At 46.5% G+C, this 16,351-nt stretch overlaps 1 protein-coding gene across 1 annotated transcript in view; it reads left to right on the forward strand.

Moving 5' to 3' along the window:
- RABL6 (RAB, member RAS oncogene family like 6) overlaps positions 1-16,351 on the forward strand; it is a 53,444-nt gene that overhangs the window by 25,315 nt on the left and 11,778 nt on the right. Inside the window, exons 8-10 of the mRNA XM_026049166.1 lie at positions 2,001-2,104; positions 11,818-12,167; positions 14,619-14,778. Of these exons, the coding sequence (XP_025904951.1) occupies positions 2,001-2,104; positions 11,818-12,167; positions 14,619-14,778 (614 nt within the window). The remainder of the gene's footprint in view (positions 1-2,000; positions 2,105-11,817; positions 12,168-14,618; positions 14,779-16,351) is intronic.

Raw genomic sequence — 16,351 nt, forward strand, 5'->3', positions numbered from 1 at the left:
AGATGATCACAGAAGTACTTAGATTTTGAGAGAGGTTGTAGCTGCCTGTGAGTTAGCATGTGTTAATGGTTATCAATGAATCTGGTCTTAAAAGTGTAATACAAAATAAAAGTTATGTAAACCTTGATTGCTGTTTTACATCATGGTGAAATTTAATGTAAATCAGTGTGTTCCATAGAAAGTTCAAGCTGTGCTCTAACTACTTACTCCTCTGGAGAGCCTGATGTGGTTTGTAYAAATGCACATGAGTTAATTGGGTTATAAGTTATTTTCTTTTTTCTGTAGCTCCAAAGTTGTCATGTGTATGAAACCATATTGCACTTACCATMGAAACAACACTCCATTCCTTTATCCAAATGTTTGTTTTCCCGTAAGGATTTTATTTTGTAAATAATGGAGTAGGTTTCCTTCTGTGTGTCTTAGTGTAAGAGGCTTTGGGTTTGTTTGGTTTGGTTTTTGTTTTTGCAGTGAGCATACCTGTTCACATATGTGAACAGGCTCATATATGTGTAATTAAAAATTCACCATGGCTTTCGATGCTAAACTTCCAGAAGCAGTTATCATGGGGGATAATGCCAAGCAGTGTTGAGGATGAGGCAGTCATAACAGCCAAAGCCTTTGCAGTCTGGGGGAGAGGTGAAATTTCTCTTCTGGGCATTTCCTGAGGCTGCCTGCAGCCTGGATGGAGGAGCAGCTCATCAGGCCTTGGCGCTGGTGGGCCCTGCTGTGCCAGATGTGCTTGACCACGAGTTTATTTTCCCGTGTTTCCCATGTGATCCAGTCTGTAGTCAGTGGCAGAGGGAGGGCTGACACTTTCCTTGAGCATCATGAATTTGGGGTGTGAATGGGCTTGTTTTCCTAGCTCAAGGCCTTCCCGGGATGGCAAATGGAACATTGGTGTGCCGGGCATGGTAGGTCACAGCGAAGCAGCTCCATCCCGTTCTGGCCCTGGCCAGGGGTCAGCTGGGACAGTATTRGGTCTTTCTGAGAGGATGTGGAAGGGCTGTGATACAGGAGCTGTAGCCCTGAGCAGGGCCTAGGAAACAGAAGGGTTTCGTTCTGGCCAGGAGCTCCCGAGTTGTGTTCCTGGGGAAATGGCCACGGCGTTGGCTCTGCGGCTTCAGCATTGTAGGGAACGTAGGTCCTTGCCGTGCAGGGGGAAGGGACTGATGATGCTAGTAGCACTTTCCTTGGGGAACCATCACAGGGAAGCCGCTTGGAATTTTAATAGTAATGCARCCTCCTAGGTAGTTACTGATCTCTTATTGCTGCCAGCTGGACTAGCCAGGAGGGTTGTCCARGGGCTGATTGCAATTGATTTAGAGCCTTCTAAGACGTCACAGCCCCTCAGTTGAAGTACCTGTTGGGAAATCTTTGGAAATGTGGAACATGAAGGACCAGATTAAGCCACACTTTTCTGTGGGTTAAGTTAAAACKTTGCGTTTCACATTTGAAATGAACTGGGGTCTCTGGGGCAGTAACTGGAGGCTGAGGGCAGCAGCTTCTAAAATTGCACAGAACTGATCAGACTGTGGTGACTCCTCAGCCTCTGCCACTAGAAAGAAAACAGTTGTGAGGTTCTGAGTCAGCTGAGTCCTGCTCCCATTTAGACTCCTTTATCTCTAGGTAAAAAATAGAAGCTCAGAGTTGAAATGGTGCCAACCACTGCAGACAGCAATCGTGCAGTTGTTCTCCAAATGAAACTTGAGATCTTGAGTCTGAAAATCACATTGTTATTTGTGTCCCRATATAGTACAGCTCTCCGAACAGGTTGCTTTCTTACCCCCTTACTTTCTGGGTTAACATATTTTTGTTATTGCTTCTGCTTTCCATTGTGCTTCTGTACCTAAGCTGAACTCCTTGCCTTGGGCCAAAGCTCCTGTTTAATTCATTGCTGTGGGTAGAGTTGTGACACAAGATCTCGCTGCACCCTGCAAGCACACAGAGATCTGTTACAATGAGCCTTCCTGCTCAGACCCAGCTTGTTTTCCTTTCCTCAGAGGGAGACGTTGCTACGGCAGCTGGAGACGAATCAGCTGGATATTGATGCAACTTTGGAGGAGCTGTCAGTGCAGCAAGAGACAGAAGATCAAAACTACGAACTGTACGTTACTAAGCCATCCTTTCTGTTTTGTTGCAGCCCAGGYATCACATGAATGTTAGACAGGCCCAGCTATAGCATTTGGTCAGGTTTCTTTGGATCTCTTAAAATGTCATGTTAGGTGACACCACCTGAGATAGAGCATGTACTTTGGGATCCCTCTTTAAGGGTCTGCTTCCTATGGGCACGTGATCCRTGGGAGGGCAGTGGAGGTGGAGCTGAGCACAATGCTTGGAGGCAACGCGTGCTACAGGGATTATGGATAAGTGTGTTGCAGCCTTTGATGCTGAAACAGGATATTTTCTGTCTCTCTAGTGTTCAGCACTCAAGCTAATTCCTTTCCTTTTGGCTATTGTTTTCTTGTGTATTGTGCCTCGTGATAGGCAGAAGTTAACAGCTACAATGTTGTCCTCTGTGAATATTTCCAGATTCCTCAGTGCATTTCTGCTAGGAAACAGTAACTAGTCCCTATTTGCTTGTCTTTGTTCAGTGCTCAGGCTGCCTGATTGCTGAGTGAAATGAGCTTTTGTCAGAGGTTGCCCTGCAAAGCCACTACATCTGTAGCACAGTGAGCTGCAGTCTGTTCACATTTGTGTGTTGTTGACAGATGTTCATGAGTTCCAGCTGTGAGGTCTTTATTGCAGTGATTTGCAAGCTCGAAAAATCAACCCCAGAATGAACTGGAAGGACATTCTTTACAGACAGCTTTATCTGGGAGTTGRAATCAATGATTATGAAATACTCATGCACAGCCATTTTGACTATTGCTTTTCAGACAAGCTTTAAGTTCCTTAACCTTAGAAAGTGTGTTTGCTTTTGAGAGCYCTAAAAGCTTTACTACTTTTCTGAGAGCTTATGTATGCACATGTACCAAAACAGTGGTGTTTCTAGAGTACTCACCTCACTGCTTTTCTATAGAGACCCATTAGTCTCATGTCTTAAACCMCTGTCTTGTCACTGCTCAGAGGACTTGTGCAGGCTGTGCTGTCAGTTTTCCAGTATGTCTGTGTACCGTACTTGAGTGATGAAAGATACTTAAAAGAACCAAGACTTGGCAGAGTTCTTCAAGCTYGTACTAAAGGGTCTTGCTGCTGCCCAGTCCCATGCCATCCTTACCCTTGCATGAGCCAGTTCAGCTCACAGATCCTGCAGAAAACTCTCCTTTCCTGCCATATCCACCTCTAGGTTAATTTTCTGCCCAATGTGTAGGTTGTGCTGACTCTGAGAACCATCTGCTGAACAGCAGAACTTAGAAGAGGTAGCAGAAGCGTGGGCTGGGAGAAACAGGAAGCGAGACAACCATTTAGTCCGTGTCTTGGTGCTTTGCCATTTTCGAAACACAGTTGGGAACACAGGAGAGAGGAGGCATCTGGAATGCTTGAAAGATGTCCCTCAGCCGAGCAGGGCTGAGTAGCTGTCCATCTCTCATGTTGCAGAACACAGGGCTGCAGGGGAGGACTGGGACTAACTGCACTATTTGCCTACGTAGTTGGCACAACGCAGTATAAGTAATACCTGAGCCATGGTACCCAACAGAAAGGGAACCATTAAAATATTTAAGGGAACCGTTTGGATACTAAAATTGAAACTTCTTCCTAGAATTCTGATTTAGCAAGTAAATATCTTTTTATATACATATACACACACACACACACACACACACACACACACACACACACACACACATATATGTGCTCTTATGGAGCTGTCCAAATGCTCCTTTCAATTCTACTACTGCAAATTTATGTCTGCATACTGAGCCCCATGTGCTGTGCTTTTGGTGATTATCCCTTCTTTATAGAAAGGTCCTAAAAAGACAGTTTTGTGCCCTTTGTGATGTCTGAATACTTTGACCACCCTGACAAAAATAGAGCTCTGCTTTAGGATTTTTGATTTTTTTCTCTGCACCCCAGCTAGCTGCTGGTCTTTCAGGTGAGAGGCCCTTTCCAAAGCAGGTGATCTGTAAGAGGAGTTGCTTCAGTCAAGAAATTGTCTCCCAGAGTTGGAGAGGAGACTGCCCATGCGTTGCTTGTTTTTATCCCTGCAGGTGCTGTTCGGTTTCTGAGCTCAAGTCTTTTGGTCCCAGTTGTGATTTAAAGGAATAACCACATTCGTAGGATAGTGAACTCAGATCTGAATGAAGTGCTGGTTCTTAGTAGATAGCTAAGGCTGGTGAACAGAGCCTCCATAGACATCACAGTAACACGTGGTGAGAATTAGTTAACTTGCAGTTGTGAGGAGGGTGTGCAGGGTTGGTATTGGAACTCGGGAAGATCCCTGCATAACAAATGCTCATCTTGCTTTGGGATTGTCATGCTTAACATGTTACTGCAACACGCAACAGTTGTCAAAATGAGCACCCRGTGTGTTCTCCTCCGGCCCTTGGCACTGTGAGTTGACGCAGTGCAATATCTTGACCTTCAGCAAGTGTGAATCTGTTGTGTTGGTTGCTTGGATTTAGAAGGTACGTGAAGTGTTGCCGTCTGTCACTCAGAGCTCCTCGGCACCGTGAGGTGTCCACAGGTGCTTGGAGCTGCAGGCCGTGGGTGTCACGTGGCTGCTGTGCCACCTGCCTGAGGTGATTCCTGCTGCCTTACATTCATCACTTTGCACTGCCATAAAGCCAGGAAGCTTTAGGACATCGCGGTTATTTCGCTCACCCTGTACGTCTTAGAAGCGACTTGGTCACAATGACTGATGCTAAATTTAGACCAAGGAGAACAAAAAGAGCACAAGAACTCTCCATCCCGCCGTGCCTGGGTACCTGAGGACAAGGCGTCATTGCTCCAAATGCGCATCCCAAAGAAGACACGAGGTGGCACACAACGCTGCCTTTCCAGCTTATATAAGCTACCCATCAGCAGCCGCTGGCTGGGTTTTCACCTATATAAAATGCACTGAGATGCTTCCAGCTCTTTCCTTGTGTTTAGGCTCTTCCACATCTCCTTCCCGTGTACATGCCCTGTGGCCTCTCAGGTTCTGTATTTTCTGTCTTGCCAGAAGCAGAAAATTGGATCTCCCTTTTCCAGTTCCTGAATTATTACTAAACAAACAGCAATCTCTTTTTGTTCTATTTTTTTTTCTCTATAGCTGTGTCCAGCCTATCTTATGTCCTGGAAAAAAAACTTCATATCTATTTTGTCTGTTCATGGAAAAACATTCTTTTTGGAAATTGCTGGAAGCTCTGTCTGCATATTTATTTTTTCAGGAACAATCTGCCAATGGAGATGTTTGCAAAATTTAATATGTGTAGCTTTCATTAACTATTTGCTTGTATTTTTTTGTGATGGTACACCTTTTTTGATATCAGAACACAGAAATGCATCTTGAGAGTTAAGGAACCAACCRTGTTTGAATTAGTATTTTTTTCCTCGCATGAATAAGTGACTCAAACCCTGCAGCAATGTGAGGGAGCGATGGACAGGGTTGACGAGCAAAGGCCCCAGATGATGTGAGCGAAAGGGAACAATCAGCAAAACACAGCTTAAGTGGGGACACCTCAAGCTTTTGCATGTAAGCAAGGAAATCCCTACAAGATAATAGTATGGGAAATATCCTGTAATTGCATATCTTTTCTGGGAAAAGAGCATGCTTGGATGCTCTTGTGAAGTGCTGTATGTTAATGCATACAGCATGAGGTGTAAACAGGAGGAAATGGACATCCTAGTGCAGCTGCAGGCCTCTAATCTTGCTGGGATCACTGGAACTGGTGGGATGGCTCACGAATGGGATGCTGCAGGGGATGGGCACAGGCCCTTTAGGAAGGACAGGCTGAGCAGGAGAGGATGGGGGGAACTCCTTTATATGAGAGAGCAGCCAAAACACATCATGGACCTCWGCCTAGTGATAGGGGAATCCACGGGGAACTTTGGGGTTAGGATTAAGGCATGTGACGTTGCTGTGGGTATTTGCTGTAGRCCAACTGATGAGAAAAGGAAGTGCATGAGGCCTTCTGCAGCCAGCTAGAAGTGGCCTCAGGTTTGCAAGCCCTGGCCTCGGTGGCGACTTTAACAGCCATGTGGTRTACAGCTGGTACCTGCTGGAGGGACAGCAGAGCAGAGCACAAGCAATCCAGGAGAGGCCTGGGGAGGATTGCCGATATAAAAGAGAGAGGAGCCATCGAGGAGAGATCCAGCAAAGCTTGTGAACAGGGAAGGATTTGTGGAGGAGAAGACCAGGAGCAGCCTTGGCTGCAGTAACCGTGATATGGTGGAGTTCAGGATTCTGCAAGGAGAGAGCAGGAGAAAGAAGAGAGCCGCAACCTTTGACTTTAGAAAACTCAGGCCTCTTAAGGGACATGCTTGGAAAAATCTCATGCAATTGGGCCCTAGATGCAAGGAGGGGTCCAAGAAAGCTGGATATCCAAGGTTGATATCCAAGGTTGACCACTTCCACCCTCAAGAATGCTTCATCCCGGTGAGTGGGAATGTGAAACTCCSAGCAAAACTCAGATTTTCACAGAAGGTGGAATCAGGGACACGTCACTAGGGAGGAATTACAGGGATGTGGTTCCTGTATGCAGAGACAGGGCCTGCAAAGCACTGTATACTYTTATCCAAAGCCCCTGTCCATTTTGCACTTCGAGAAACTTCAGTTCTTTGATGCACTATATGATCTTTTGACTTGTAATCACGGGAAGGCCAACTCTTTTAGAGGAACCATTGATAAGAAATTAATTTTCAGATCATTCATTCCTCGTTTTCAAGAACACTTGAGCAAACTGTTAGTTAAGCTTTGCAGAAATGTACTCAAAGCAGTTGCAGTTCAGATTGTCTGAGTTTCAACTTCTGCAGCAAAATAATCTTTTCCAGGCTTCCCCCATGATTGAAATCCAGTGTCAGCAGTGCTGTACAGCTGTGATCTGTGCTGTCAGCTAGTCCTGGATAGCCAAGTGCTGCTGTTTGGGTAGGCATGATGAAGTGGTCACCACAGAAATGCACTTGCTTTCTCCTAATTGGGATTCTTATTTTGGGAAGCAGGCTCCCTGTGCTAGACAGCTTTATTCGCTACTTCGTGAGTCATTGCCTTTTTTTCATGCATTAAGCACAGTTCATAATTTTGCAAAGACCTTGGTACTGAAAAACATCTAACGTCTGGTAGAAGGACTTGCTGCTAGGCCTCTTCTACCCTGTCTTCCACTGTGACAGAGCAAAGATCCAGGTTCCAGCTGAGAGATTAAACTGGCCATTACCCTGTCAGGAAAAGAAAACCATTTCAGCTTTCTGCTAACCCTGCACCATCTCCATCAGCTCAGTGTGCTATGAATCCTTCACTGCCCTTCAGTACAGTCCCTTGTGTTGGAAGGGACTCCAAGTCTTTGTGAGTGGTTGCATGGAAAATAACTTGCAACCGCACCTATCATCAGCGGACCTGCTTGAGAAGTGAAAATCACGGAGGTTGGTTAGATTGTTTGGGGACAGGGGTCAACATGTGCCCTGTCCCCAGCTGCAGGACGAGGCTAGCACCTCTATCCACTGCGCCTGTTTGGTGTCAAATGGAAAAGCTGAGGCCCTGCTGGGAGCGACGGCCGTGCACAGCAAGCTCTGCTGAGCTCGTGCTGCCYCTGTTCAGGAACCGGGACTCAATGGGGACTCCAGTGTCGCTCGTGACCCTAAAACAAGCGAGTGGAAACGTAACCCTAAGTGCAGCAAGCTCAAATGATCAGACATAGATTATCGGAATGAAATTGATGTCACGGGGCCAATGTATTTCTTGCCAAATACATTTGAAAACAATGATCCTGGAATGGAAAAAGCAAGAGCCAAAAAGCTTCAGGCTGTTACCATCTTCAGTAGTAAATAAACAAGAACACAGAAGATTTGAGGAACTGCAAGGTTAAGAAGTCCTTTTGTACTTTTTATTTGCTCTCTGAGCAGAGCAACAGCAACTTCAGCCCGGATGAGTCTTTGCTCCCACAGAGCATGTTCATCTTCAAAACTGCATAAAAGTCTCTTCTTGTGAACAGGTCCAACTGCCTGAATTATTTAGAGCTTTGGAGGATGCGAACTCATTATTTGGTATGAAATGGAAGAATAAAAATGCAAACAAGGAGCTCATGTGCCTGAGGACACATAACTAATCTGGACTTGCATGGTGTTTACTATTTCTGAAACCTGAAACAGAGTAAATGTACTCAGGTGACCGTGTCAGTTCATCCTATGTATTCGTAGAGCCTTTATGCAGCTACGAAACACCTGCTTGTTTAACCATAACATTTTGAGTGGATGGCKTTTTGGAGGGCTGCTTTGGCAAAGGCTAGCAAAAAGGTAGAACAAGAAACTCAGTAGACAGCTTTGTGTGGAACATGAGAAAAAAATTTAAAAAAAAAAAAAAGAGACATGTGGCAGGTTTGGTCTGATCTCTTCCTAAAACAGCCACTCTCGCGCCTCTGAAGAGTACGTGCAAAGCCCCAGAAAGCACTCATGCATTATGTAGTATTTTCAGAGTGTGGGGGCTGCTCAGMCACCTCCACTGTGGAAATTACTGAGCATTTACTGGCAACGTTTTCATGCACGCTGTTTTTCCACCTACCTTTTCCATGAAAGGCTTGGATTTGAGCTCTGTGCATCGCTGGTTTATGCAGCCCTCATAAAACCAGCATCGGACCGTGCTTATTGCTCTGGTGACATGGCACATACTGTGGAGCTGGGGCCACGAATCTCTTGCTGGCTGAGAAAGGTCGTCCARCACAGGTGCTGGAGCTTTCTGTAGTACTTTGTTGGACCAACAGTGTATCTCATGCTGCTCCCAAATAATCAGTTCTTTCTACTAAAAATAGCTTGCTATGCCTTGTTCAAATGCCCTTCATCTAATGTAGATAAGTGAAGCATAGGAGCAGGTGCAGAAGTGAGCCTGAGTGTGTGCAACTCTCCAAACTAGCTGAGCTGGAGGGGAAAAAGGCCCTCGTTTTACTTCAGTCATGTTGAATGTTTTCCCTCCAGCTCTTAAAATTCATGTGTTTCTGCAGCAGAAACAGGTGGTAGTGACAGTCCTCCCTCCCTCCGGAGCTGGCTTTCTGCCCAGAACAAAGCAGGTTGTTCAAAACTGGGCAGCTTTGATAGTACAAAGTACAGTAAGTCTTCAAATAGCCTGATATCAGTGTCGTGCACTTTACCAGTCACCTTTAAGTACTCTTTGAGCTTCATGTTGTCATCTCAAATGGAAAGGATGTAGTTTGCATGTGCTGCATGTGTGATCCTCATTCCTTAATTTCAGTCCTGTCCTGCCTGAATCTTCCAGCTGCCTGAATCTTCCCTGATGGTGGGTCCAGTGTCCTGCTCAAAGGCTTGGCAGTGTTTGAGTCCTGTTTGCAGGTGACTGAGGTGCTCRTGTAGGCAGGCTGAGCTGCTCTTGGAGGACAAGCAGACCTGGCCTCGCACCTCTGCGGTGGGTCCGCAGCAGCACGCAGCCTGTGCAGGCAAGTCTCCTGGAGGCATCTCCAGGCCATAGCTGCACATTTTGTGGATTAGAGCATTCAGTTTGTTGGACAGGGGCAAAAAAGTAGATGTCCTTTCCTTGCCATCACCACAAATGCTTTGCATGGGCTGTCCCATTGCATGATTCCTGTCTCCTCRAGAAAGGAGTGCTATACATCTGCTCAGTCATGCAGAGCAGCGGCAGCAAGGCAGTGAAAATGCTGTTGGGAYCTTGCAACGTGGGCTGTGTTTTGTGCCTTCCCCGCGCTCTGCTCTGTGTCCCCACAGAGCTTCAGGCTTGTGTGTGCAGTGGTTAATCTTCCCCGTTTTCTCTTTGCTACGTGACTAATCCATGCGGGGTTCTCGGGGGGGCTGCACAGCCGCTCCGCTGTGTCGCTCCCGCGGCTCCTGGTCCCTTGGGCCGGAGGCTGCTGGAACGAACACTCGGCCACGTGCTTTAATCTCCGCTCTGACGAGAGCGTTTCGCCTTGGAGCTAGGAATGTGCTTGGGAGCCATGCTGCACATCCTCGTGCAAGCACCTGTACAGCGCAGCACTAACGTAGCCACTGTGACCGCAGCCTCAGAAACGGGCAGTGGATGGGCCTTGTGACAGYCTGGCTCCTTTCCTGCTCCCCATGGGCCAAGTTTCATTGCAGCCTTCTAGTAATGGAGTTCTGGCAGAGGTTAGCCAGGTTTTTCTGAACCCTTCTCATATAGTGACATTGTGGCCATTTCCTAAACGCTTTCAGTAAATGACCTTTTTCTTCATAACATTTCTTCCCATTTCTGTTGTTCATGTTCATCCARTTCTTTCTGTATGTTGTCCCTGTCCTTTTTGGGGTTGATGTTGTTTCCTGCAGTGTGACTTGGTGAGTGTATCCCTGGTCTCTGTGTCACTTCGTTAAAATGCTGAAATCCATCGCAAGGCTGACCCATGAGAAACCCTACCAGTAGTCTCTCTTCCACCTATTACTGCTATCTAAAGTTACTCTTTATCTCCCCTTTACCCAGTCCCTTAATTAGGAAGGACTCCTTTTTTCCAGCTTAAGTAACAGCAAAGGGAGGGAGTGGAGAGGTTGTTCTGAGGAGTTCCTTACCTTGCCACTGACAAAATGTATTAGTGTGTTTCTTAACCATGTATTTGGTTGCTCCTGAGAGTAAAAAATGATGTCTTGAGGACTCCTGGAGTCTTCCAGCCCATGCTGCCTCCCTTCTGCTTCCTTTTTTTCCAGTAAAGGGATCCATCTGGGTTCCTGAAGGACAAGCTGGAGCTCTGACCTGGAGGTGGTCTTTGTTTTGACAGACTCTTGGCCTTCAGTGCTACAAAGTCTCTCTATCTTGCAGAGGGAGGTAGTTGAACCTGTAACCTCTGTGCATGCAGGAGCTCGTTAATCTTAATGAAGTAAGAGGAGATATCATGACATTTGCTAGATTTTATGAACCTGACAATTTTGCTATTCCTCTTTGTACCTCTTAGACATGCTGCATGCAGCAGGTCTTATTTTGAGACTGTTTGATAGTGAAAGCTTGGGCTGTTACCGCAGCCCGTGTGGTACTGTTTCTTTGGATAAAGCTTGTGAAAAAGCTGGTAACCAACCTGGCTGCASAACAGGGTTGCAGCAGGATCAGACTTGGTTTTCTTTTTCAAAAGGACACAGTGATGCAGCCTTTCTGGCTCTATGGGATTTAATGCTGTTCAAGTCAGGGAAATGGTCAGGTTTGCAGCTTCCTGCTGCTTAACCATGGTGGCTCCTGTAGCTGATGTGTGCGTGCAAGGCAGAATGATTGGATTGGTACATGTGCATAATGAGACTTATAATTCCTGTCGGTCCTCTGTGGCCCTCCTGGAATATCTCTTTTCATTTAACAGTCAAGGACTCTCAAATACTCTTGGCAGAAAGAAGAGGTTTTTACAGTTATTCTGAGTACTCTGATCTCTTCTGCTGAATCTAAGAATGTGCAATTCCTGTAGCTCTTCGTCCCTGAGAGATGCATGGCCAAGAGCTGATTTCAGGTTTTATTTTTGGCACGTTGCTGTGGTCTGTCTATCCAGGGAGTCCCCAGCATCATTTCAAGTGCAGATTTCCTCCTGCAGTGCAGAGCAGGTTGGGATTCTGGAGAATCCTATGTGCTAGGTGAAAGCAGCTGTCACGAGTGAACTGGATCTGTTTWATAACAGCAGCTCTGGAAACAGGTCCTCTCAGCTTAGTACCTAGCCAAAGCAGCATGGTYTTGCACTCCCAGGCTGTACTGGGCATGTCATCTCCATTCCTTACATTTGCAATTTGTCTTTCCTATAGCTTTCTTGAAATGATGGAAGCCCGAAGTCGAGGACATACTTCGCCACTAACAACTAATGGGCAAAGCCCTTCCTCTGGCTCCCAGTCACCCATCGTCCCTCCGAGCTCCACATCCACAGGCAGTTCCAGCCCTGGCACCCCGCAGCCTCCGCAGCCGCTTTCCACCAGCTCCGCCATCTCCCCCGAACCCTCCTCATCGTTTTCGCCGGTGCCTGCACCAGAGGCCCAGCAGCCGCCCGCGCCTCCGCCGCCCGCGGCCTCCCCAGCCGCCGTCGCGCCGCAGAAGCGTGGCATCATAGCGCGTCTCTTTGGGTCTTCTGCTGCATCAGAGCCTTCTCCTCCCCAGCCAGGTGAGTGCCCAAGTGAGGTGTGCAGGCAGGAGGTCACCCAGGGGTGTTTCTCTTTCATCCTGCTTTCTTTCCCTGCAAGGGATTGAGCAGACAGGGCTCTGAGGAACACAAGCACGTACATTCAGCACGTGTCCCATGAGAGCCATGTTGTCTCTCTTTAGTCCTTTAGTCCTGATCGGCGTTCTGATTTTCCTCTGTGCTGGACCAGTGACACTGCCCTTGGACAGTGACTGAATGCACCCCCTTGTGCCATGTGCTGTAGGTGTCCCTGCTTGAGCAGGGGCTTGGACTAGGTCATCTCTAGAGGTCCCTTCCAACCTCAGCCATTCTGTGATTCTGTGACTGCATACAGCTGCCTGGCTGGAAGCTAGAGGGTGCTTCAGGAGGAATGTCTTGAGCACCCAGGGAATGACAATAAAATATCTATCAGCTTCTTTCTTGGGAGTACGTGTGCCTCTTGCACAGCAATAAAAACTGTGAGAGAAGCTGTGTAAGGTGCTATCCTTGAAAAATCTGGCAGCTCAAAAGGACTCCTRGGTATTACCATGGAAAAGCAGAGTGTTGATTTTAAAGGTTGCCTGTCCAGAAGTGATCATGCAAGTCCAGAATGGCGCTGGTGCTGTGTGTGGATTCCCCTCTGGGAAGATGCTCTCCCTCAGAGTTACTCCAAGGAGGAGAGTAGCCTACGCTGACTTCCTTAACACTAGTAAACAACGAAACCGAGTAGTGCAGTGTTTGTGCTGAACCTCTTCTGGAAGGAATTGGAAGGAGGAGGCATCCTTGGCTTTGCTGCATTCATTTTTCCTGATCTGGACCTTAATTTGTCTGTCACGTTCACTTTGCTTTTAGAGCTGACTGGAGCTGCAGCACTGGCACTACCTCGAAATCATTAGCATGACACGGTTTGAATCAACCTTTGGAAATACCTTCTCCTTCAATCTGTCAATCCCTAGAGCTCGCAGTACTCTCCAGACACCCACAGAAAGAAAGGAGGAGGTGCTGTGAAAACACTCTGCAGTTTCAGATGTTGAAATCTCTCAATTTTAGATTTGTACACAGTGTTCTGCCTCCCGAGTCTGTTACCAGGTATAACACAATACACCAATTTCAGTTTGTTTGTACCTCCTCTTACCCAGAGACAAACAAACAAAAAATAAGAGAGGAGAAACTGTTGGAAACCTTGTGTCAACAGAAAGCCTTTGTCTTCTGCAGTCCAGATGGGTCATATGCAGCAAGCAAACCTGCAGATTGGGCACAGGATACAGCAAAACTGCTTTCCAGCTGCTGTTGGAAAAGGCAAGTTGCCCAAATGTGTTTGTTGTCTACAAATTACAACCCTTTATTTTTTTTGTCTTAGCTTGTTTAAGGTTTATGGCCTGCAACCACGGATCTTGAGGGCTCTTTTTTTGGAGAATGGCAAAGGTGGCTAAGAAAACCCAATCTGTTGTTGTTGTTAAGCTTCAATGCAGCGTGCAAAAGTTCTGCAGCTCCACTGGAACCGGACTAGGTGTCTGCTAATTGGAAGATAGTTGGAAATTGCTATCACAAACTAAAACTCAATGTTCTCGGTGAAAACAGCTATTTAAACTTGTATTTAATGTCTTGCAGTAGTGATTCTCTTGGCTGTGTTTTCCTTGCACCAAAGCTACAACATGACATTGATAATAGTGTTACTTATGTGCAGAAGTTAAGTGCAAGCTGTGCTGGTAGGACAGAATCTAGATTCATACAGAAAACTTGGTCACTCCAGAGGAAAAGAGCATAGGCATGAAGTGCAGTCCAGGCAGAATAAAAATGTTGAATATTACAAATTCTGAAAAGAATTATCTCCTTAGGCTTGTTTTGCTAATTTCAAGAATTTTCATCCTGATCCCTTGAAGGTAGGTAAAGATTGCTCTGCAAATAAGCTGCATTGAAGCAAATCTTCATCTGCAGTCTCTCTTGAGCTTTTAGTTACACAGGACTTCTAAAAGCAAAGYGTGAACAGTTCTGCCTTTGACAATTACATTTCGTAAGGCTAGRGGAGGTGAGTGGGTGAACTGAACAGCCTGCAAAAGGTAAGAAAATAATGTGGGGGCAGCGTGCAGGAGTGATGCACACAGCTACCTACGTGTAAAAGCTAGTTGTGGTGTAGTTAGCGGATTCCACTTTATGATGAATACTACGATCTTGGCAGAGTTTTCAGACCTGTTTAAGAGCTAAGTTCATCACGATCTATTGTAAACCACATTGGCTGTGCGTGTTATCTGAATATTTTCTTGCAAGTCTCTGGAATTTTTTGAGTGTCCTGTTTGTAYCCTTTCACTGCACCTGCTGTATAGCTAATGTGTTTGTGGCTTTGTGGCAGTTATCTGAGTGATGAAGAGGCCCTGAGCATAGTACACCTGTAAAAGCCAACTTACATCCTGCTTGTCRTGAGCTCTGTGTGTACAACTGCTGTTTCCTGTGCAGATGCTGCTACTCCTCCCACCCACCCTGAAGCCTCTGCAAAAGTGCAGAGCGTGGAGGACTTTGTTCCTGATGACAGCCTGGACCACAGCTTTCTGGAAGACTCAGCCCCACAGAAGGACAAAGGGAAACCACAGACTAAACGCCATGCGGACAGTGAGAGGTGAGGCGAGGAGGAGGGAGAGGGCTGCGGCAGGGATGCTCCTGGGCGTGCATCTGGATGTGGCTTGGGCCTAACTAACCTATTGCAACTGCTCCAAAGGTGACCGCTGAGCAATGAGCTGTCCTTATGCTTCCTGCCTTCTACCATCTCCTGGGGAAGAGGCACAACACCCCTGAGGAATCAGAGAAACAGCAGTGAAAGCCATTTATTGCATTTCTGGATTTGCTTACCTCAATTTGAACCGAGTGGGTTGTTTTGGGTTAAGGGATTTCCCTTCAGGCCTAACATACTGAAATGGTTTGATATTTTCCTTCTGGAATGTGGTTCACTTTGCAGGATTACTCTGTTTGACCTAACATTTCTTCCTACTACAGAGACCCAAAGCATGGTTGGGTGCTCCTTGGCACAGCCATTTCTGAGGCTCTGGGTTGGTGTTTGCTAGAGGATACTTGAGGTCACTGCATGGCTTGGTGGGACTCTGGAAGTWTGGAGATGGAGGTGTTTTTCCTGGTCATTTTTACCCCCAAAAAAGGTGCACTGCTGAATGTGGAGCACTGAGCTGCTCAGACAAGAGGCTGTGCACCAGGACTGTCCTAGAGCCGCCTGTCATTTGAGAGGTAACCTAAGAGCACTCCACAGGCTCTGCATCCATCTGCTTAGGATAGTCCCTGCCTGCTGCCTCTTGTTCTCCCCAACACATTAACCASGAGAGTAATTAAATGCTGATGCGACTTGTCTGTGGATGCTGTGGATTCTGCATCATTTGACATATTTGTCATGGTCATTTGGTATAACTAGAGTGTACCAACTCACGTCATGACATGGTACACTCTAGTTTACCCGCAACAACTTGAAATGAATGCTCTGAGTATCACCATGCCTGCTTGACGGAGGTCGGCATGAAGCATCATTCCTTGTAGGACACATGGATTTATTTATGTTACTTTTTCTTAAAGAGTATCTGCTAGAAGGGTGCTGACCTGCAAAGTGCCTTACTCTTGGCTGTGGCCAGGTTATGCTCTCTTTTTATGTTTAACAAAGAAATATCAGGAGAGCTAAGCCTGGCTTTTCTAGGGTTTGCTCCAGGACAGGATTCTGGAAAGACCTTGGAGCTTTTCTTGCTGGGCATGGGAGGCTGGATCTTTAATAAAGGCTTTTCCCTTCCAGAACATTGGTACTTGGAAGCAAATAGGCGTTAAACATCTCAAGCAGTGGCACAAAAACCCTTGTAGAGCTGTCACTTTCTTGGCTGCTTAGATGGCCCCCTCTCTGCTCTGTCTCCAGTCTTGGACAGATGCCTTCCAGTGCCTCTGATCCGGTGAGAGGGAAAAGAGAAAGACCTCTGGGATTGCACTGCATTCAGAAAGAACATATTCACTGCTTCGTTTTTTGAAGGCAGTGGTAGCTATCTGCAGGTAGAACSACACTATTTCCCTGGGAGGAGACCTTGCAATACACACCTACAAAATCAGATACTTGGTATTTCTCTACATTTTTGCATCCRCATCTTGTTGTGGCTTCTTACACAGTTCATGCAGTTTTCTGAGAGGTCTAGTAATTTTACATTGTTTCA

Source organism: Nothoprocta perdicaria, unplaced genomic scaffold, assembly GCF_003342845.1.
Source record: "Nothoprocta perdicaria isolate Ctin4 unplaced genomic scaffold, notPer1 scaffold_6, whole genome shotgun sequence".
Lineage (NCBI taxonomy): Eukaryota > Metazoa > Chordata > Aves > Tinamiformes > Tinamidae > Nothoprocta > Nothoprocta perdicaria.